This window comes from Triticum urartu, chromosome 6 (assembly GCF_003073215.2).
Source record: "Triticum urartu cultivar G1812 chromosome 6, Tu2.1, whole genome shotgun sequence".
Taxonomy (NCBI): Eukaryota; Viridiplantae; Streptophyta; class Magnoliopsida; order Poales; family Poaceae; genus Triticum; species Triticum urartu.
In genome coordinates this window covers 64067609-64092365 of record NC_053027.1, presented here as the reverse complement: position 1 = coordinate 64092365, position 24757 = coordinate 64067609, and the positions used below count along the sequence as shown (strand labels likewise).

General features: G+C 43.2%; 1 protein-coding gene across 1 annotated transcript; it reads right to left on the bottom strand.

Moving 5' to 3' along the window:
* Positions 1–1525: 1525 nt before the first annotated feature.
* Positions 1526–3006, bottom strand: LOC125516553 (protein FAR1-RELATED SEQUENCE 5-like). Its single transcript, XM_048681956.1, has 4 exons — positions 2969–3006; positions 2377–2870; positions 1901–2245; positions 1526–1673 (listed from the first exon to the last, which is right to left on the bottom strand). The coding sequence occupies exons 2-4, from the start codon at positions 2829–2831 to the stop codon at positions 1526–1528; spliced, it is 948 nt and encodes a 315-aa protein (XP_048537913.1). The 5' UTR covers positions 2832–2870; positions 2969–3006.
* Positions 3007–24757: the final 21751 nt, after the last annotated feature.

The window sequence follows — 24757 nt, the reverse complement described above, 5'->3', positions numbered from 1 at the left end:
TCCAATCTTCTTGTTCTTGTTGAAAGTGGCATCTGTGCAGAGTGGGCATGTGCGGTAGTTATGGTTGCTCACGACGTTGCATAATCCGCATGCCCTTACCCCGAGGGGTTTGCCGTCCGGGCCAAATTCCACGCGCTTGATGGGGCGTGGTGGCTTTTTGGCAGCTGCTTTCGCAGCTTTCGCTGCTTGCGTCTTGCTCTTCCTCCCCTTTGTGTTTGAGAATATTGGGGGTTTAATCACCCTTTCCTGCTGCTGCTTGTAGGATGTGCTATTGTCATGTCGTTCGCCTACAGCACCATCAAGCTCATGATCTCGCATGTGAGTTTGTCGGTGCTATTGAGTGTCCACACGGGCAAGCTCCGGTTGCTGCTGCTCCTCTTCCTCGTTCTCAAACGGGTCAATAGCTCCCATATGGTTCATCTCGGACAGCATTGTAGCAATATCCTTCTCAATGGCTTCATTGTCCGCGACACCCCCATTGTCAGCAGAATGCATGGCGTCGAGTTCTTGTTCAAGTTTGTCCATGACGACCCGCGTCCTTGCCATTTGCTCTTGGCTTCTCAAGCTTTTTCTGTGCACCCTCATGTTCAGCGTCAGCAATGAGCTTTCAATGCAGTATTGGGATGCCTTGTTTGACGCTACCGTCCTCAAGTCATTTCTATCAAATGTTGGCTGGATATTCGGTCGTTTGGTGTATCTCCTGAGTATGTATTTCTCTGGAACGCTTTGAGCCTTAATTGTCTGCATCATGCACAGGACATGCACGCAGAAAAGACCTGCATTTGTTTTTGGAAGAGGTGCATGTTTTTTGTCATTTCATTCGAACAAAAACTTTGCAAAAAAAGTAGTACAGTATGTAACATCTTTTTTGTAGTCCTCACCTGTGTGGTCCCATAGCCTGCACTCGCACTCATATGTTTCTCCCACAGGGTCTGCAATCACCTAGAATGCGTGCTGAGCCCACACAGACAGTTTTTGCGGGTGGTTGTAGCGCACTAGGTACTTTGTGGGCTCTCCCGTCTCTGTCGCCGTGAAGATAGTGCTCAGTTTTAGCCTATCTCTGATCTCGCTGTACACAGCTCGCGTGTACAGCTTTGCCATCTGGGTGTCAAACCCATAGAAGGTCAGCGTGTTTTCTTCCATCTGCAGATGCAAGAACGATGACCAAATTGTTAGTTTTCTCACAGGAAAAACTTCTAATAAAGTTTTTACTTTAGTAAGCATGTAATTTTTTGTCTTACGACAAGTGATAGAGCTATACCCGGTTACCCATTGTCTCCTGGTTCTCTGTCTGCCTCCTGCTTTTGACGCAGGAGTTTATCTGGTTGACAAACCGGTGTAGGTTATGTCTCTCATTTACGTAGTTCTTCTTGAGCACATAGTTCATGCTCTCACTTCGCTGTGTGGATGTCATTTTGGCGTAGAAAATTTCTTTGAAGTAGGCTGATATCCATTTCTCACGCTCGTTCCACATGCCCACCATTGTGGCATCATCATGGAGGTTGTACTTATCCATGAGTCTTTTCTAGGCATCCTCAAACTCAGTTGGCATGAGGGGCCAGTTGAGAATTGATGTGAATTCATCCTTAAGGTCCTCGTGCAGGAAATATAGGTACGCGAGGTGTTCCCTGGACTTCTTCATAATGTGCCAGCGGCATAGCTTATGAAAACATCTGCGATCGCAAAAGCCATTGCCTGGCACTGGTCTGGTAATGAGAAAATAAACTCAGAGTGGTCAGCATATGGTGGTGCATATATACAAATAGAACTGACACAACATTTTTTACCGTGTTAATTTCCTTTTATTTTTTTTGGGGGTAGGGGGTGGTGGTGGTGGTTGGGGGTGGTTTTCGCGGTTGTACCTGTGAGGATGCATGTAGGAGCCTTCCCTCTCATGCACCTTAAAAACGTCTTGAACAGCCATCTGAATGATTCTGCATCCTCATCTCTTATCAAGGCGAAACCAAAGAATGTAGTCTGTAAGTGGTTATTAGTACCGACAAACACCCCAAGTGGCATATGGTACTTGTTGGTCTTGTACGTGGTGTCAAATGTTACGCAGTCACCGAAGTCCTGATATGCACCTCGGCAGCTTGCGTTCGCCCAGAATATGTTCTTAACTCTATCGGACTCATCGAGTTGCATGTCATAGAAGAATTCCCTGTTTATAGCTTTCATCTCCCTAAAGAAGTTGACAGTCTTTAGGACATCATCCACATCATCAATCCTTGAATTCTTTGCTTTCCTGCATATAAAAAGTTTCATTGAAAAATGCACGTTGAACTGGCGTCAGGTGATGCGTTGCTTGATATGTTTGTACCGACAGAGGAAAAAAGGCGTACGCGGTTTATGGGAGGAGTACAAGTTTGTACTTACATGTTAATCAGGTCTTTGGCATTCATTTCGAGGAAGTAGCTACCAGGGTCATCACCGCCCAGAATGCTCATCATTTGCGCGTGTTCAATGCCTTTGAACTGCAGGTACTTGACGTACTCCAAGATTGTTTTGTCAAAGTTTTTGTGGGAGTGCAAGAAGACAAGCATTTGCGGAGTGAGCTGTAGCCTGTGGTTGTGTTCCCAGACTATCTCTTTTACGACAAGTGTTCCATCCTTTTCAATCTTCAGCCTCATTTTAGCCCCGCAGTTAGTCCTGGCTGTCGTTTTGTTCCGCTGTCTATTTGCTTCAGACACCTTTGATTCATAAACTCCATGGCACGTGCAATAAAGGTAGGCTCTGGTCTTAAACTTGGGGCCTTCCCTGACAGCAAAACCAGTGTGCTTCGCATATACGTTGTAGAAGTTCTTAGTTTCTTCGAAAGTTTCAAACCTCATCTCTAGCCTTGGCAGAACATAAGCTTCAATGTCAGGTGGCTGCACACAACCATGACAAAACAAAAATGTTAGATGGGGTGGTCACGGCACCATGGTATGGACTGTGCTTGTATTTTTTTTTCTATATGGATACTTACATGTGTATAGCTCTGGGCTGCCTCTGGTGTTTGTTGTTCTCCCTAGTTTATGGGCGCCGGTGGTGTCACCCTTGGCACATGCAGCAATGCATCTCTTGGAGGGAGCAACGATGACGAAGATCTCTGTCTCTCGTTGTACGGACGTCTCTCCTCAGATTCATTGTGATGTTGCTCCTGTCTATATGGCTCATATCTTGTACTTTTGAACCTGCTAGAGTGGCCAAATTTTTTGTCTTTTTGCCCTGGTCTTCCCGTCGCAACTGCTTTTGCAGCACGGATGATTGATGTTGATGGAGCGACTGGTGGAAGCCTTCTTGTCCTTGGCTTTTTGCATGCGCTGGGGAAGGAAAACATTTGTTGTTGGTGATATTGTTGGCCTAGTTGGAACCCAGTAGCGGCAAATCTTGCATTCCCAGACATTGCTGTTTGCTGTATAGAAGGACCTGTCCATGCTTCTGATGATTGCGGTGTATCTTCAAATCTGCCTGTACTGTTGAAATATCCAGGCGGTATTTCTGGTGTTACCCAACCAGGTGGTGCCCCATATCTGTTTTGCTCATGAAATGCTTGCTGCGTGCGCCGCCTTGCATGCTTCTGCAAACAACATTCAAAAGTTTTTGGGATTAATCTGGTTTCGTTTTTCAGTCGAACTGATGAACATTCATGTTCAAACACGGATGTACTGATGTACTGTTTTTTTAGCACTGTTTTGTAAACTGGACATTGAACTCATGCATGACTTCTCCTTTGTTCTTCTGTAACTTATGCAACTACGCTTGAAGTACTCCTAGTTTATGTATCATTGAACTTACTGTGTAACTGTGGCACTCTCTCGTCACTATCTACCTGGACTGACGCATATATGCTATTTTTTCTAACTTGAACTGAAGATAGTATATTAGATGCACTGACAGTAACCTCGACATCCTAATCGTGCATCAATGCATATACATTACAAGTACTGCTAGCTTATGTATCACTGAACTTATTGTGTAGCAATTTTATATTTTTTGGTAACAGTTTTGTTACTCGTTCGAACTGATGCAATTACATGACTTGTACTCTTAGGAATAACAACATACAACTCTCAGCGGTAGCTGAACCTTGTCACAATACCTGGACTGACGCATATGTGTTATTTTTCTTTTAACTTGAACTGAAGATAGCATATTAGATGCACTGACAGTAACCTCGACATCCTAATCGTGCATCAAGTGGCAGGGGTGTCAATGATCTGATGCTAGCATTTGCAATGTACCATCGGGTTCTTCTTCATAGCAGGATTGAGGAACTGATGGAGTGACACAAACGTGGGGAGCAGACATTACCTCCAGTGTACTGTCTTCTTCTACCTCTCGTGGGCGTCTTACTGGCATGTTCTTGCGAGGCGGCACCATTGATGCAACACCTGCTTGTGGTGGACGTCCGGCGAAGAGGTTCGTAGAGGAAGCACCTTGCGGGGATAACTGCCCCGGAGAAGGAGACCCGGCGACGGAGGGAGGCAGGAGGCAGGGATGACGGCTCCGACGATGGATCCGGCGACGGAGGGAGGCAGGAGGCAGGGATGAAGACCCCGAAGATGGATCCGGCGATGGAAGGAGGCAGGAGGCAGGGATGACGACCCCGACGATGGATCCGGTGACGGAAGGAACGAGGAGGCGGTGGCGGATCCGTCGCCGGCCAATCACGGCGCCGCGGGCTCTCTCGCTCCGGCTGCGCCCGCGACGGCTGCCTCTGGCGGTAGGAAGCGAGTCGGATTGGGGCTGGATCGGTCGTGGACGCGTCGCGCCTTATAGGGGGCGTGGGTAACAGAATAGTCCAGCCATATATATATATATATATATATATATATATATAATCCATCCTACAACCTGGTGGTAGTTACCCCACATATCTCATATGCTACTATGTGATACTATAAAGACTATTTTATTATTTTAAATATGTTCATATACTATATCTAAGATATTTCAAAACAAGTTACATGAAAAATTGCATATGAGTCCATAGTTTTTGCTATATTTGTAAAATACGTACATATTTGTACGTCAAAAAGAGCATACTCAAAATATTATACATATTACCTAAAAATTAGTATATATACTACCTGAACTCTATTATATAATACATACTCTCGGTTTCGACAGATACTACATACAATATACAAAACGCAAGTGGTGGTAACTACCACTGCTTGTAGGATACATTATATATGAGAAGTTTCATCTATGTGGTATATGAGAAGTGGGAGTACGTACTCCCAGGAGTACACAACCATTTTCCTATATATACGAATATATATATACTATCTAAATGGTATATGTGGTATATGAATATATATAGGGAAAATCCATCCTACCACCCGGTGGTAGTTACCCCATATGTCTCATATACTACCATGTGGTACTATATATACTACTTTATCATTTTAAATATATTCGTATACTATATCTAAGATATTTCAAAGTAAGTTACATAAAAAAATTGCATATGAGCCCATAGTTTTTGTTATATTTTTGAAATGCGTACATATTTGTATGTGAAAAAGAGCATACTCAAAACATATTATATATACTATCTAAAAATTAGTATTTATACTATCTAATCATTGTTATATACTACATACTACACGTACATACTCTCGATTTCGACAGATACTACATACAACATACAAAACGCAAGTGGTGATAACTACCACTGCTTGTAGGAAACTTTTGTCCTATACATACTCGGGACTAAAGGCCTTTACCACCACCGTGCTCATGCGTTCTCTGTTAGCCCAACACTTTGTTTACTTCAGTGTTTAACATTAATTAATCCAGTGTACTAACCAGAGACACTGCATGCTGATGTGGCAACTGATTAGGCATTGATTTGGGAGGGGGGAGGAGTGGGGGGTCAACACGTTAAAAGCCAGTCGATCAAAACCGACCTGAAAACTAGTTTTTGGCGAGGGGGGTTGAAATTTACATGGTTTTGATAATTCGGAGTTGTAAATTAGATGGTTTTGAAGTTCAGAGGTGTTTCTTAGACTTCCTTGACAATTCAGGGACAAAATATGAATCGCTCTGTTGTAAATTAGAGAAATATTCAAGAAATCTGGATTAGAAGATGGTAGAAGGAAGAACTAGAATGGGGAAAAAAATCTGGAGCGCCTTATCCAGCCTCCTCTTTCTCTGTATTCTATATAGATATGGTCTTTTACATCTTAGCCCCCCAACTGTTACATATTCACACATTTACACAACTCAACACTCCCCGTCAAGATGGGGTAAATGCATCATATAACCCCATCTTGCTACAAAGGGTAGAAAACATTCTATCTGGTAAGCCCTTAGTCAAGATGTCTGCAAGCTGGTTTGAGGAGCTCGCATATGTCATACAAATAATTCCTTGATCCAACTTCTCTTTAATAAAGTGTCGATCAATTTCAACATGCTTTGTTCGATCATGTTGCACAGGATTTTGTGCAATACTAAGGGCTGCCTTATTATCACAATATAGCATCAATGGTTTAGTCTGAAATAAACCCAGCTCCATCAAAAGGATTCGCACCCATAACACTTCACACACTCCATGTGCCATGGATCTAAATTCTGCTTCAGCCGTGGACCGCGCTACAACACTATGCTTTTTGCTGCGCCATGTGACAAGATTACCTCCAACAAATGTACAGTAGCCTGATGTTGACATTCTATCATCCAAAGAGCCTGGCCAATCTGCATCTGTATAAAATTCCACCTGCAGATTGCCATGTGATGTATATAGTAGACCTCGACCAGGACATCCCTTAAGATAGCGAATAATTCGGATCACAACATCCATGTGGCAAGTCCGTGGATCATGCATAAACTGGCTAACAACACTTACAGCAAAAGCAATATCAGGACGAGTGTGAGAGAGATAAATCATTCATGCAACAAGCCTTTGACAGCGCTCTCGATCCACAGGAGATCCTGCTTCACTAACTAGGCGATGATTTTGCTCAATGGGAGTGGGAGCTGGACGACATTTGGATAGCCCAGTTTCTAGTAATAAATCTAAAACATACTTTCTTTGACAGAGATAAATACCCTTTTTGCTCCGAGAGACCTCAATTCCAAGGAAATATCGTAATTGTCCAAGATCTTTAACCTCAAACTCCTTCGCTAGCCGCATCTTCAAGTATTCTATTTCCTTGGTATCACCTCCTGTAATGATGATATCATCAACATAGACTATCAGTATTGCTAACTTGCTCATATTACGCTTATAGAACAAGGTGTGATCAGCATTACTCTAATGATAGCCCATTTTAAGTAAAGATCTCCTAAAACGATCAAACCAAGCTCGAGGCGATTGCTTTAATCCATATAAGGATCGATGCAGCCGCAAAACTTTATCCTTAGTCTGAGCATTGTCAAAGCCCGGTGGTATATGCATATAAATTTCTTCTTGAAGGTCCCCATGGAGAAATGCATTTTTCACATCTAGTTGATGAAGATCCCAACTAAGATTAGATGCACATTAGATTAAAGTAAGTACTGAACTCATCGTAGCAACAGGTGCAAAGGTTTCTTCGTAATCAATCCCATATGTTTGTGTATATCCCTTTGCCACTAGACGTGCCTTATATCGCTCCACCTTGCCATCAAGATTCTGCAACCCACTGGCTCCTTGCCATGTGGTAGTTTTACGAGTTCCCATGTGTTATTTTTCTCCAAAGCCTTCATTTCCTCCAGCATTGCTTCCTTCCACTTAGGATGTTTAATAGCATCTCTCCAATCTGTGGGTATAGAGGTAGAGTCCAAAGAAGCAATGAAAGTCTTAAATGAGGGGCTGCAATTTTCATAAGAGATAAATTTAGCAATATCATGTTTATAACCCACACAATCCTTAAGACGTGCTGGTACGTCTCGATGTCTCACAGGTTTTCGTAAGGCGATAGGGCAATCATCTGGTGGAGATTTAGGAGCTGCAATAGGGATTTCAGTACCTTCCTCAGTCGTGTCATCATTATAACCATCAACTAATGGAGAATCAGTAGGGTCCATAGCATGTCCGCTACCTTCCTCTGTTTCTTCACGCGGCACTGAATCAAGAGGCAATGACCTGTAACTTGTAGACAGAGGGTTGTCATGTTGTATAACTTGTTGAGAAGTAGGAGTGTCACATACCTCATGAACAGTTGAGCTGCTCCTACCCTCACTAGTACTCGCATTTTCCTCCCCCTCTGTTCCTTGATCTGGTTGAGATATATCTAGCAAAGGAGTCAAAATTGAACCAATATGAACATCCCCCTTATCATAATTCTCCCCCTCACGACCAATACTATCAATAGTACTGATGGCTAACGTGTAATAAGGTTCTTTCTCCCGAAAAGTGACGTCCATACTCACAAAAAACCGTTTCTCAGTAGGGCACCAACAACGATAGCCTTTCTGAGTAGAAGAATAACCAACAAAGATGCATCGAACAGCACGGGATCAAGCTTTCCCACCGAGTTCCTGTAATCATGAACAAAACAAACACAACCAAACACCTTTGGTGGTACAGTAAACGAATTAGTACAACTCAAGCATTCCATTGGTGTTTTATAATTCAAACCCGTGATGGCATGCGGTTTATTAAGTATGCTGCTGTTTCAATGGCCTCGCCCCAAAGAAATTTCGGTACATTCATTGTAAACATGAGGGACCGAGCAACCTCCAATAAATGTCTATTTTTACGTTCAACGACTCCATTTTGAGCAGCAGTGTTCACACATGTAGTCTGGTGTATAATGCCATTTGAAGCTAGAAAATAGTCAAACTCCTGATTAACATACTCGGTTCCATTGTCTGAGCGAAATATTTTCACTCTTGCATCATCCACAGGAGAGTTACCTGCAATTGCTGCTCAGGCTCTAGAAGAGTTCAAGGAAAAATTGATGGCTGTTACTGCTGAAGGATCTAGTGAAGCTGCCAGCTCTCAGAGTGCAGAAGGTGAGAACCATTTAATTGTGCCCTGGATAATCGATTCGGGTGCCAAAAATCATATGACCGGTTCACAAAAATATTTTTCATCATACATACCTTGTTCAGGAAAGGATAAGGTCCGTATCGCTGATGGATCTTCATCTTCCATAATGGGATGTGGAACCATTAGTTGTACACCTTCCTTACCTTTAAATCTTGTCTTACATGTTCCTGATTTTCCTATGAACCTTCTATCTGTTAGTTCAATCACAAAGTCACTGAATAGCAGAGCTTTGTTTGAGCCCCGGTTCTGTGTATTTCAGGACCTGAAGTCAGGAAAAATACTTGGGACTGGAACTGAGCGTGATGGCCTGTACTATCTTGACAATGTTGGAGCTCCACTTGCATTTGCTACAGCATGTACCTCGTCCACCTCAACTCGGTCTTGCTTCTTCTCGAAGCTGTTACCGCTGCCATTGAACCTGTTTATTTTTCTCTGCTGCAATCCTAGAGGATAACCAACCATCTCGAAACAATCCTTTTTCATATGGCCAGGTCTCTTACAGTGATCACACACAACTTTATTTCTCCGTTTGTGGTCAAACTTAGTAGTATTTGCTTGACCACTTCTAAAACTCATAGAGGATTGTGTGTGAGTAAGTGCAGCACGATTATCACCATGCATCTATGGCATTGCTTCCTGATTAGCCAAACGAGTCTCTTCTTCAAAAATACTGGTAATAGTTTCATCCAAGGTAGGCCAGTCAGGAGATGCTTGTATCATCTTAGAGCGAAGTTTGATCTCAGGATTCAAACCTTCCAGGAAAACCTGCACCAATAATGGTTCGAACCATTCTCTGAGGAGAGTCAAATCTCTAGGATCATGTGTCTTGAATGGTCTAAAAAACTCTAGATCCCTGTAAAGTTTCTTCAACTCCCCTGCATACTCTGTTACTGATTTCTGGTCTTGTCTAAAGTGCCACATCTCATGTAGTATTCTGCTAACCTGCATTTTGTTTGATTTACCAGAAAACTGTTTTTCAATACTTGTCCAGACTTCAGCAGCAGTTTGAAAACTTTCAACTTGTTCCCGAACAGTTTTTCCATTGAGCCCAACAGCCAAACCATGACTCGCTTCTGATTCTGCTCCCATTGTTCCTGCATTACCTCTCCTGGCTTTTTCTCATCTTCATTTAGGTACTTATGCAGACCATCCGCTTCCAGAATTAACGATACATTGCGAGCCCAACTAAAGTAGTCATCCGGACCAGTTAATTTTACTGGATTTGGTTCGAGGACACACTTCTGAATTTCAATCGAGCTACTAGACTTAACCTGTGCTTGCTCCATCAGCTGAGCAAGCATTCGCCGCATACTTTCACATAATTTCTCAACACTTGAATCTGCACCCTTGTCCTTGTCTTTGTCTCCCATGGTCACTAACTAGCAAGAGAACTAAGACTCACAGGTCACAGTTTTGTATCAGTCAAACTCACCACCACAAATTAATTTGGTGCATAAAGTTCAGAATGCTATAACCTTTTTTCAGATGCTAATCTGGTGAAACAATCCACTTCACAATTTCAGAAATGCATTTAACTTGATAAACATGTAATCGTGTATGCACTTCATAGACTATAGTAGTTCATCTAGTTGGGAAACAATTTTTAATTAAGTTTTTAGTGACTAGTACTGGTACAACAAATGAACGAATAGTACTGGTTCAAAAATACATTTTATAGTATATCTACTTAAGAAAATGCAGTAGTGCATCCACTTTTCACAAACCACACTAGTACATCTAGTTGGAAAACAAGTGTGATTAAATTTTCAGGATACAGTACTAATAAAACAGATAAACCATATGCACGGCAAATGAGTAGGATTGCTCACCATTTTGTGGCCGCTGCGATGTGGTACACCAAGCAGAGTTCCTCGACGCACAACTGCAGGACTGCCGCCATCTGTGGAGGTTTTTCCTCGTTGGTGTACTCCACATCAACTCCGATGAAGCTCGGATACAAGCCGCCACCCTTTATCCTGAGCCTTCTCATCATCTCGTCGGCCCTGTCTGGTTCGCTGGTGCAGACGATCTCCAGCATCTCCTTGCCGTGGAGCTTAACCCCTTTGAGCGTTCTGGTGTAGTCGCGCTTCTCGCCGGGGACGTTAATGTCGACGAGGTTGCTCCTCTTGTCCGACGTCTCAGCATGATGACGCTTGGCGGATGGTTCCTCCGCCATGTCCTTCCTCCGGCGACTTGTGGGCTTTGGAGAGAGAAGCTGGAGGTTTGTGTGCAGTGGAAATGGACGCGACAATGGTGGTTTGTGGGAACGAGGGAGAGATGGAAGACAATAGGGTACTTTTTCAGTGCGCCGACGGTGGTGTGTGGGAGGCGGTTCGTCGGGGGCGTGTAGGATCAAAAGTATGTCTAGAGGGGGGATTAGACTACTTGACCAAATAAAAACTTAACCTTTTCCCAAAATTAGTTCTTAGCAGATTTTAGCTATTTTAGGACAAGTCAAGCAATCATCACACAATTCAAGCAAGCATGCAAAGAGTATATTGGCAGCGGAAAGTAAAGCATGCAACTTGCAAGAATGTAAAGGGAAGGGTTTGGAGAATTCAAACGCAATTGGAGACACGGATGTTTTTCCCGTGGTTCGGATAGGTGGTGCTATCCTACATCCACGTTGATGGAGACTTCAACCCACAAAGGGTAACGGTTGCGAGAGTCCACGGAGGGCTCCACCCACAAAGGGTAACGGTTGCGCGAGTCCACATAGGGCTCCACCCACGAAGGGTCCACGAAGAAGCAACCACCCACAAAGGGTCCACGAAGAAGCAACCTTGTCTATCCCACCATGGCCATCGCCCACACAGGACTTGCCTCACTAGCGGTAGATCTTCACGAAGTAGGCGATCTCCTTGCCCTTACAAACTCCTTGGTTCAACTCCACAATCTTGTCGGAGGCTCCCAAGTGACACCTAGCCAATCTAGGAGACACCACTCTCCAAGAAGTAACAAATGGTGTGTAGGTAATGAACTCCTTGCTCTTGTGCTTCAAATGATAGTCTCCCCAACACTCAACTCTCTCTCATAGGATTTGGATTTTGTGGAAAAGAAGATTTGAGTGGAAAGCAACTTGGAGAGGCTAGAGATCAAGATTCATATGGTAGGAATGGAATATCTTGGTCTCAACACATGAGTAGGTGGTTCTCTCTCAGAACATATGAGTTGGAATGGTGTATGTGTTCTGATGGCTCTCTCTTCGAATGAAGAGGGGGTGGAGGGGTATATATAGCCTCCACACAAAATCCAACCGTTACACACAGTTTTCCAATCTCGGTGGGACCGAATCAACAAACTCGGTCGGACCGAAAATGTAAACCTGGAGACCATTAGAGATTTTTGGTGGGACTGACATGCAACTCGGTAGGACCGATATGGTTAGGGTTTGGGCATAACGTAATCTCGGTGAGACCGATTACACAAACTCGGTGAGACCGAATTTGGTAATTAGCTAACCAGAGAGTTGGTCAGGCAAACTCGGTGGGACCAATTTGCTCTTTCGGTGAGACCGAAAAGTTACAAAGGGGAAACACTGAATTTACATTGTAATCTTGGTGGGACCGATTCGCTCTTTCGGTGAGACCGAAAAGTTACGAAAGGGAAATAGAGAGTTTGCAATCCCATCTTGGTGAGACCGAGATCCCTATCGGTAGAACCGAATTGCTAGGGTTTGGCAGTGGCTTATGACAAGTGAAACTCGGTGGTGCCGGATAGGAAGAATCGGTAGGACCGAGTTTGGCTTAGGGTTTAGGTCATATGTGGATATGGGAAAGTAGTTGAGGGTTTTGGAGCATATCACTAAGCACATGAAGCAAGAGGCTCATTAAGCAACACCTCATCCCTCCTTGATAGTATTGTCTTTTCCTAAAGACTCAATGCGATCTTGGATCACTAAAATATAAAATGAAGAGTCTTGAGCTTTTGAGCTTGAGCCAATCCTTTGTCCTTAGCATTTTGAGGGTTCCACTTTCACATCCATGCCATGCCAATCATTGAGCTTTCCTGAAATAATCATCTTGGAATAGCATTAGCTCAATGAGCTATATGTTGTTATGAATTACCAAAACCACCTAGGGATAGTTGCACTTTCAATCTCCCCCTTTTTGGTAATTGATGAAAACATATAGATAAAAGCTTCGACAAATGATAATAAGCATGAAATATATCGTCGCTTTGAGAAGTATGTGATAAGTAAGAGCTCCCCCTAAGTTTGTGCATATTTAAAATTTGCTTTGGACTGCAAATGCACAAGGAGTTAGAGTCATGGGTTACTCTTCCATGTCACATACATCTTGGTGGAGCGCTTAAAATGATAAGAATGAAATACATGCACTCATCACCAAGAATAGTGAATGATCACATAAGATAGATAAGATAATAGCATTAAGCAAGCATTAAGTGTAGCTTATGATCAAACACATGATCATCAAAGTCTCACAAGCAATGACATAGTATCTCAAGCACTCAAAAGCAAACAAGTTTGAAAAACCACCAAATAAAGCAAGAGAGAAAAAACAACACACTCTCTCTCTCGAAGCCTATGATCTATACATCTTCTCCCCCTTTGGCAACAAGTTACCAAAATGTTCCTAGAAAATGCATAGTGCTAGATCGACGCTTAGGCTTGATCTTCTGGTGGTGGTGGAGTCTGGATCACTCCAAGGACGAAGGCTTCTGTAGATGCTGAAGTAGACGCTGGAGTTGGAGCTGAAGTAGATGCTGGAGCTGGTGCAGAAGTGGTGGCCCTTGTGTCAGCAACTGGCATGGCAGACGACCTCGGACCTCGTGGCACTCTGGCAAAGGTATGAGTGGTAGTCCTGCCTCTCCTCTCCTGCATGTCATCCTGGAGCTGCTCCACTGCAGTCTGAATCTCTGTCACCTTGACATCCAAGTCATAGAACTTTTGTTCCATGATCCTCTCTAAGCTTTCCTGGTTCTTAGTGAGGGTGGCTAGTCCTTTCTCAATCCGCAGGGTGGATGCAATCAGGTAACCAAGCTGCTCTTGTTTGGTCTTCAAGAAATACTCAGATGCCTCCTCTTGAGTTGGCATCTTGGCAGCTTTCTCCTTCCTTGCCTTCTCCTTTGCTTGTGCTTGGGCAGACGATGGCAGGTGCTCCTTGTTGAATAAATATATGCCCATGCCCATCTTAGAGTTGATGAGCTCCTGAATTTGAGGTGCATATCCACAGCTCCTCTTCTGATCTGCTGCAGTCCTCTTGATAGTCTCTACTATGAGGCTCATGACCTTGAACTTCTGTGGCACATCAAAGACGTGAAGCAAGTTGATTGCATGGCCTCTGATCATCTTGTGATCTCCAGACTTGGGAAATAAGGTGTGCCTCAATATCCAATTGAAATTGATAGTTGGCAGCCCTGATAGAAGATAATGCACTGAGCCAAATTTGAAAGTGTCAAGAGCTTCATTTGGAATTTCCTTGTACATGTTGGACATAGAGTTGTGGTCCATCTTCTTCTTGGCATAAATGTCCTAGTCATCTGTTTGCTCCTCTGGGGCATTGATCAGTTGAGCCCATTCAGCAACTGTAGATTGGTACCTCGTACCCTCAGACATCCAAGTTATCCTCCCATCTGGATAAAAGTGTGCCGTGGAGTAGAATTGCATGATAAGCTCCTCGTTCCACTTTGTGAGCTTGTGCCCAACAAAGTCTGCAACTCCACAAGCACTAAAGCTATCATACAATCCAGGGTAGTGTTCCTCATTTTCCTTCATGTAGGTCCAGTCAACCCATCTCATGTCACAAACAATGGGCTTCTTGTCAAACAGTACTGTCTCATAGAAATCTTGCTGCTCCTTGGTGTGAAATCTGTAATCCACAGCAGTCCTTCTCCTTGAAGCATACGGGTCTGCTTCTCTCCACTTCCTCAGCCCTGAATCTCTCCTGAGCTTCATGTCCTCAGCCACAGGATGAGCATCATTGTGGTCTGGGATCTTGGGCTTGAGCTTTCTAAGAACTTGCTCTTCATCCTCTTCTTCAGCAGCTTCAGGCACTGGGGCCTTGTTCTTCTCAGCTGCAGGAATGCTCCTTGTATTCCTCTTTGGTTTTGGCTTGGAGGTAGCTTTGGGCTTAGATGCAGTAGCCCCTGATCTTATGGCATCACCCATCAGCTTGGGTGCCTTAGGTGCTGGTGCAGCAACCTCTTCTTCCTCATCCTCTTCCATAATGGAAGCCTTTCCAAGCACTCTGGCTACGGTCTTCTTGACCCTTTCCTTCCTCTTCTTGCCTTCTGCAGCAAATGGCTCTTTGGGAGTGGGCTTCTCAGTTAAGGCTCTAGCCTTTGACATAGGCTGCCTGCCTGCTGGCCTTTTGATCTTTAGACCTGGCTTTGTGCCTTGAGCTGGCTCAACTCTCTTTGATGTGGCCTCTTCCTCTACCACATAATCTTCATCTTCGGAGTCTGAAGTTCTCTTCTTCCTCTGTCTGGTGGCAGCTTTTGGCAGATTGCTTGGGGTACTTCTGCTGCCATCATCTGAAGAGCTGGAGGGACTAGTGCCCTCACTCATCACCACTTGCTGTTCTGACACATTCTGGCTGTCACTCTGATCAGACATGCTGCAAGCTCTGACTGCTGACCCTGTGAATAGTTTATAGATGAGGTAGAATAGATGAGCATCACAAAATGCAGAGATTTTTGCAAAAGAATGATCCAAAAATTTAGTTTTAGTTTCCCACTGAAATCATCTCGGATCTACCGATTTTTAAACTCGGTGATACCGAAGCAGTTTTGGAACCTAAACTAGTGAACTCGGTTGGACCGAGTCACAATTCGGTGGCACCGAGACTGCTAGGGTTTCACAGAGTTTCAAAATCGGTCACACCGATAAGTAATTCTCGGTCAGACCGAGTCTCACTTGTGCAATGGCATAAGCCAAATCGGTGGGACCGAGTTTTTCTACTCGGTGGGTCCGAGATGGTTTCGGTGGAAACCTAACCCTAAATTGTTTGAATCAAAGCTAATCTACGGGCGTATTGACTGGATAGGAGTGTTTCAATCGTGGCAAGAATCATGATGATCACAATGTGCTGAGAATTGGATTGGAGAATAGCACAAAGATCGAGTCCATACCCTAGCTCGGCGGAGACTCGCTATGGCGGCAAAGGCGGGGCAGAATTCCCATTGACGGCGACGGAGACCAGCGACTGGAGGTGGCTGGCGGCGAGAAGACGATCCGGAGACCACGTTGGCAGAGCAGGATATCGCGCGCGTGAAGGGGTTCGGAGAAATTTCCAAATTTTTCCGGTGACTATATATAGCCCGACCCTGTTGGTGTGACCGAGTGGAACAACTCGGTGGCACCGAGATTCATAACTGCATGCAGTTACTGAAACTCGGTGTGACCGAAATGTTCAAATCGGTTGCACCGAGATCGAAAACCTAGATCAACTTAATGATCTCGGTAGGACCGAAAGTGGGGTATCGGTCAGACCGAGAATCATAAAGAGGTTTTGGAAGTTTAAGTCTATGAAGAATCAGGGACTCCGAGCGCTCCTCACACAGAGTGGTTCGAATCTGACTTGATCAAATTTTGTGATGCAGCATGAATAGAGTTTGAGACGAGAAAAGCATAGATAGCTAGAGGAGGTTCTTAGGCATTCTTGTCCATCCACTTGGCAAAGGAAATAAACCCAAACGATCAAAACAACAAGTGGATGTCCTCGAATGAGTAAAATATGCAACCAGCATGCTCACACAATAAGATGGCAAATGAAATATGTGGCAAGGCATGCAGAACCAATTCTAGCATCTATCAAGCAATTTGCGATGACAAGGTCATCTATATATGAGTATATTGACTTAGGAGTCATGTGAGAACACTTGATCATAGGTCATACTCATCGTTTAAGCTCAAGTGGGGTTACCACTTTTACATAAAGCATTGTTGTGTTCACATCTTTAGAGTTGCTTTAGCTCAAGTCTTAGAGTAAAGCTCCCCCTAGATGTGATATCCCCCCCTTGGAGGGATGAACTAACCTTGGGTTTCGTCGATGATGACTTCATGTAGATGTTGAAGATGTGGATGCTCAATGTTGATGTAGATCACTTGGAGCTGTCCATTTGAGTGAATTGCACTTTCAATACCTACATGGGTTAGTCCCACAAGGAACAAACAAGGATATCCATAGACATAGAGTGATGCACACAAAAGATGATGTCCATGAAAACTTTTAGGTTACCTTGTCCCTTGTCTTACCAACAAGAGGGTTTGTGACTCCTTGAACTAGTGCAGGATGTGGAAGTTGATTGCACTTGTTCTTGCCAAAATGATAAGAGTGAAGTATGTTGGTGGACTCACCCTCAAGAACTCTCTAGTTCTTCTTCTTTTGGATCCACATCATCTTGATGGGAATCCTTAGAGTTGTAGTCGTACTTGATGAAGTGGAACTTGAAGTAGTCTTGGGAATCCACTTGACTAAGGTCTTAGGAGCTTCTTCAAATGCATCAATTTCCTCCTGAAGCGTGTCCTTCCCTTTTTGCTCGTAGTCTTGTGGTGGAAGATCATCTTGAGCTTGTGTTCCCTTGAAAGACGTATCATACTTCTCTTGTTGAGGAACAAACTTTGTCTTGGGGTATTGATCTTCTTCCCACTCAACTCCATTGGCATTAAACTTTCGTTCAAAACCAACACCTTGATTCTTTCGGTGCATTCCTTGCTTGCGCACAATTTCCACGAATTGCTTACTCCCGGCAAGGCTTTTGTACACTCCTTTCTCTATAATTCCCTTCAATAAGCTATTTTCTTGCTCAAGTGTAACTTGACTAAGAGAATCATTAGTGGAATCAAGAGAACTACTAGAAGCAACAATATTGGATTTAGCATGATCATTGTTACTGCTAGAGGAAGAATCTTTCTTGTTCTTGTTACTAGACTTGACTTGAGGCATGTAAGTGGATAAGAGTAAACGCTTGGCAATGTAAGAAGAACTTTTCTTGCGGAGATCATCATTGATTGCTTTTAAGAACTCATGCTCTTGCTCAAGATTGAGCTTTTCAAAGCGTAATTTCTCATGAGCTCTTAAAAGTTCTTGATGATCTTCGAAGATAGTTTCATGAGCTAACTTAAGAGTGTTTAGTTCTTTAGTTAGAGCCTCAATCTTTTCCTTATCATTGTCATTCGTTTTATCTTGATTAGCATGATTAATTGACATTTCATCATAGTATTCATCACTAGAGTTGTCAACAAGCAAATCATCACCTAACAAGTCATCTTCATCACTATTGAAATCAACATACTCGGGGTGTGTTACCTTAGGACCTTTGGCCATGAAGCATCTTCCAATTCCTTCATTTGGTGAGTCAAATATGTCGTAGGAGTTGGTTGACACAAGTGCTAGACCGGCAACACCTTCATCTTGAGTATCTTTGGAGTCGGAGTGATGACTTCTCTCCGAGTGGCTGTTGGAGTCGGAGCCGGATACCCATTCACCAACATGAGCTTGATGTCTTCGTCTTGTGTAGCTCCTTGATGAATTTTCCTTCCTTTCCGAATCCTTGCTTCTCCGTGAGTATCTTCGTTCATAACGATCATCTCTACTCCTTCTCTCTCTTGGTGGTGATTCTTTGCTTCTTCTTTTTGGAGAATCTTCTCTTCTCTTGTAGGGAGCCATACACTCATTGGAATAGTGTCCGGGTCTTCCACAACTGTAGCAGTTTCGCTCTCGACTAGAAGATCTTTTGTCATTGTAGGACCTTGACTTGAAGCTTCTATCTTTGCTTCTACTCTTGTAGAACTTGTTGAAGTTCTTCACCATTAATCTCAATTCTTCATTGAAGTCTTGTTTCTCACTTGATGATGTAGGGGCTTCACATGAGGCTTTATAGGCACCACTTGATTTGTTGTGAAGTTCCTCTTTATCCTTAAGTGACATCTCATGAGCAACAATTCTTCCAATCACCTCCGTTGGCTTGAAATCTTTGTAATTGGGCATCATTTGGATCAATGTGCACACGGTATCATATTTTCCATCCAAGGCTCTTAGAATCTTCTTGATGATGAACCTATCGGTCATCTCTTCACTTCCTAAGCCGGCAATCTCATTTGTGATGAGAGCAAGCCTAGAGTACATTTCAGCGACACCTTCACCATCCTTCATCTTGAACTTGTCAAGTTGTCTTTGAAGCACATCCAACTTGGATTCCTTGACGGATTCGGTACCTTCGTGCATATCAATCAAGGTGTCCCAAATTTCCTTCGCATTCTCAAGACGGCTGATTTTGTTGAATTCTTCGGGGCACAATCCGTTGAAGAGAATATCACAAGCTTGAGCATTGTATTGCAACATCTTCAACTCATCCGCGGTAGCTTCACGGTTTGGTTCTCTCCCATCAAAGAAGTCACCTTGCAAACCAACACACACAATAGCCCAAACGGCGGGGTTATGTCCAAGAATATGCATTTTCAATTTATGCTTCCAACTAGAAAAATTAGTACCATCAAAGTAGGGACCTCTACGGTGATAATTTCCCTCGCTAGACGCCATACTCTCCTAGGTTGTGAAATAAAGGCTATGACCACCAAAAGCTATGGAGATCAAAGCAAATGGAGACCAGAGCTCTGATACCACTTGTAGGATCGAAAGTATGTCTAGGGGGGGATTAGACTACTTGACCAAATAAAAACTTAACCTTTTCCCAATTTTAGTTCTTGGCAGATTTTAGCTATTTTAGGACAAGTCAAGCAATCATCACACAATTCAAGCAAGCATGCAAAGAGTATATTGGCAGCGGAAAGTAAAGCATGCAACTTGCAAGAATGTAAAGGGAAGGGTTTGGAGAATTCAAACGCAATTGGAGACACGGATGTTTTTCCCATGGTTTGGATAGGTGGTGCTATCCTACATCCACGTTGATGGAGACTTCAACCCACAAAGGGTAACGGTTGCGAGAGTCCACGGAGGGCTCCACCCACAAAGGGTAACGGTTGCGCGAGTCCACACAGGGCTCCACCCACGAAGGGTCCACGAAGAAGCAACCACCCACAAAGGGTCCACGAAGAAGCAACCTTGTCTATCCCACCATGGCCATCGCCCACACAGGACTTGCCTCACTAGCGGTAGATCTTCACGTAGTAGGCGATCTCCTTGCCCTTACAAACTCCTTGGTTCAACTCCACAATCTTGTCGGAGGCTCCCAAGTGACACCTAGCCAATCTAGGAGACACCACTCTCCAAGAAGTAACAAATGGTGTGTAGGTAATGAACTCCTTGCTCTTGTGCTTCAAATGATAGTCTCCCCAACACTCAACTCTCTCTCATAGGATTTGGATTTTGTGGAAAGAAGATTTGAGTGGAAAGCAACTTGGAGAGGCTAGAGATCAAGATTCATATGGTAGGAATGGAATATCTTGGTCTCAACACATGAGTAGGTGGTTCTCCCTCAGAACATATGAGTTGGAATGGTGTATGTGTTCTGATGGCTCTCTCTTCGAATGAAGAGGGGGTGGAGGGGTATATATAGCCTCCACACAAAATCCAACCGTTACACACAGTTTTCCAATCTCGGTGGGACTGAATCAACAAACTCGGTCGGACCGAAAATCTAAACCTGGAGACCGTTAGAGATTTTTGGTGGGACTGACATGCAACTCGGTAGGACCGATATGGTTAGGGTTTGGGCATAACGTAATCTCGGTGAGACCGATTACACAAACTCGGTGAGACCGAATTTGGTAATTAGCTAACCAGAGAGTTGGTCAGGCAAACTCGGTGGGACCGATTTGCTCTTTCGGTGAGACCGAAAAGTTACAAAGGGGAAACACTGAATTTACATTGCAATCTCGGTGGGACCGATTCGCTCTTTTGGTGAGACCGAAAATTTACGAAAGGGAAACAGATTGTTTGCAATCCCATCTCGGTGAGACCGAGATCCCTATCGGTAGAACCGAATTGCTAGGGTTTGGCAGTGGCTTATGACAAGTGAAACTCGATGGTGCCGGATAGGAAGAATCGGTAGGACCGAGTTTGGCTTAGGGTTTAGGTCATATGTGGATATGGGAAAGTAGTTGAGGGTTTTGGAGCATATCACTAAGCACAAGAAGCAAGAGGCTCATTAAGCAACACCTCATCCCTCCTTGATAGTATTGGCTTTTCCTAAAGACTCAATGTGATATTGGATCACTAAAATATAAAATGAAGAGTCTTGAGCTGTTGAGCTTGAGCCAATCCTTTGTCCTTAGCATTTTGAGGGTTCCACTTTCACATCCATGCCATGCCAATCATTGAGCTTTCCTGAAATAATCATCTTGGAATAGCATTAGCTCAATGAGCTATATGTTGTTATGAATTACCAAAACCACCTAGGGATAGTTGCACTTTCAGTGTAGTGGTCGTGGGGGTCACCGTTTGCACTTCGTCGTGGCAACCGCGCAGTGGGTGGCGTGGGTGGTGGCCTGGAAGAATTAACCGTCCAAGACAAATGTCTTTTACTGGTGCACTGATTAGTCTTGTCAAGCGGTACTTACGATCTGCTAAATCCCACTTGCACGTCTCTGTGGTTGTGATGATGGCATTTTGCACTGCTTAGGTGACGTATGGATCTGTGATGTTTTTCTGTGTGGATGTTTAAGTATTGTTTTTCTATTGAAGCCTTTATACACTAGTGTATGTCAAAACATTTTTTTAGCGCCCTGGGAGTTGTTGCTCAAAACTTGTACTTATTTTATTTTCATCTGTACAAACCTAAGTTAGGTCTTTATAGTTTTTGTATTCTCATTTTTACCGCACTTATGTTTTAGTACTGTGTGAACTGAATTGTAATTTCAAACAACGCATGGGTTTGAAATTTGATGTCACAGTGGTGTGAGTGGCCTGACTGATCCTGCTGTTTTAGCACTGATGTTGTATGTATGTTTCAACGGATTTTTTTTATAACTTAGGTTGGGGGTGGGGGTTTGAGATTATTTTACGAGCAGATCATTCATTATGGTGTGGACAGATTATATATAAATAATAAATTTAGCAGAATTGACAAATAAATTCCATTTGAACTTTTTAAATTTTAGTAGTTGAATAATCAGTTTTTATATAAATAAGAAATTTAGTATAATTGACAAACATTATATGTTTGAACTTTTAGATTTTTAGTAGTTGAACTTGTCAGTTTTTATATAAACAAGATTTTTAGCATAATTGACAAACATTATATGTTTTGAACTTTTTTAGTTTTAGTAGTTGAACTTGAAAGTAATATTTAATTCTGTTTTTTAAATTATGTACATTTAACAGAAAGGCTATTAAGTTTTGTTCTTTTTAGAGGTTCATTGTTTTGTATCATATTTTTTTTCCTTTTTTCTTGTAGAGGTTAATTGACAAACATTTTTCTTATGGTTTATATTTCTTTTGTCCCGCCCTCTGGTTTGTATAGGTGGGCTTATTTGGTGGGGTGTTTTGTTGACGATGTAGAGGCTATTGGGCCGTTTTCCGGCCCAGATAGCTCGTCCGCGCGCCTGTGCAGTGCGTCGTGCGCGTGCGCTCTGGGTTTAGTCCCACCTTTCTAGTCGAGGGGGCTTCGGACCTGTTTATAAGCGCAGCCGATGCTCACCAGTCGAACTCCTCTGAACACTTACCTGAGTGCTTATACACGGCGCTCGCTCTCTCTCTCTCTTGACCTGTGGGCCCTAGTCGACGGGGTCCTGCATCGTGCGGATTACTAGGGATTCGCCCACGGGCTGGAGTTCAAGTATCTAGCATTGTCAGGGCCTGCTCCTGACCTTGGGCGGTCAATTTTTTTGTTTTGTTTGAATCTAGTACTTGACTACACCAGTAACTTAGACTGGTACTTTTTGTTCTAGCTGTTGTCAGTTTTGTGTGAGTGTAATCTTTTTCATTTGAGTTTTTTGCCTTCTTTTTTTGTGTTTGTTTTTGTGATTACTCTCAAGTGTCTTTCTGGTGTCATTTTCAGAACTATGGTACTTGCGTGTAGACTGAGTTGTACTGATAGTGCATTCATAGTAGCGCTTACGGACTGATGCTTCTTTGTACTTTTTATTGTAGTAAGTATGTAATGTCCGATCAAGTGTACTGAGTTGTACTGACACGGAACAACGTTGTGTGATTAGTTGCATCGTAACTAGTACTTTAGAGCAACGACAACGTTCCATTCAGAAGCTACTTTTTCAATTTTGAAATGATGGATTAACAACATACGAAGCTACCAAACCAAACTTATATAATGAGATAAGCAAAACATTGTACTTGATGACATAACTAAACTTGTTCAAACATGACAAGCACGACATAATCATACTGGTTCAACCCAACAAGAGCAAACTACTAATTTGAAACAACAAGATAAAAGGCAAGCACAAGCGGAAGTAAAACGAAGGCAGGCTCTGATGTATCTTCATCCCGTAAAGGGGCAATAGGGGTGGTCGTAGAAGTTGTTAGCCTCCTGCTCTTTCGCAAATTCCGAACCATCTGTGATGTAGTCAATCATGAACCATGACTTATACGCGGCGTACGCATCTACTCCTGTGTACTCGATGAGGTTGTCTGGCAGCTCGCTTGTCCCCCACAGTTTGTAGTCTTCCTGCGTGTTGATCTTGTTCTTCATGCCTTTGTAGAATGGGTGGATGACGCTGGCTGCAACATCAGTCAAGGAGTCGTACTCTTTTCCGGTGTATGGAACTCTCCACTTGTGCTGAATGTCGATGAACTTGTTGGGGTTGATCTCCATACCGGACAACTTCAGCTTCTCTTTGTCGCTTTCAATGCTGAAACCGGCAAATGTGAACAACTTGTCATGCTGCAGCATGTCGGTCAGGCGCTTGGGCCTGCAAGGGCAGAGACATTTTGAATATTAGCATTACTTTGATGTTTGAATTATCCATTTTTGTTTTGTTTTACAAGTGATGAATCCATGAAGTAGTTGTTTATGTAGGATAAACAATGATGAATGTACTTCAAAAACTTGTAAAGAAAGTTCTGAAATTAAATTAAGTACATCATGTTATTCTTCTTCTTGGATTATACATAGCTTCAGTCAATGTTGTATGTTCCGCATTGGTACTAGTTTAGTCTACTTTTGTTGAAATAGGATAACACAGAACCAGTGCTTCACCAAGTCCTTAGTTTATTTTCTTACGAAAATAACATTACATCAAATTCAGAAAATACTTCACTACATCAAGTTCAGAAATATCTTTTTTAATACATCGAGTACATAGACTACTCTATTGTATCAACTCCAGAAACTACACTAGTCGATCAACTTCAGAATTTAATCTTCCGCAAGATTTTCCAAATAGTAATCCAGTGTATCAGGTTCAAAAATACATTTTATAGTATATCTACTTGAGAAAATGCAGTAGTGCATCCACTTTTCACAAACCACACTAGTACATCTAGTTGGGAAACAAGTGTGATTAAATTTTTAGGATACAGTACTAATAAAACAGATAAACCATATGCAGGGCAAATGAGTAGGATTGCTTACCATTTTGTGGCCGCTGCGATGTGGTACACCAAGCAGAGTTTGTCGACGCACAACTGCAGGACTGCCGCCATCTGGGGAGGTTCATCTTCGTTGGTGTAGTGCACACCAACGCCGGTGATCCTACGAATCCTGCCGCCAAGCTTCCTCCAGAGCCTGGAGATCACCTCGTCGGCCTTTTCTGGTTCACTGGTGCAGACGATCTCCAGCGTCTCCTTGCCGTGGAGCTCAACCCCTTTGAGCATTCTGATGTAGTCGCGCTTCTCGCCGGGGACGTTAATGTCGACGAGGTTGCTCCACTTGTCCGACGTCTCGGCATGATGACGCTTGGCGGAC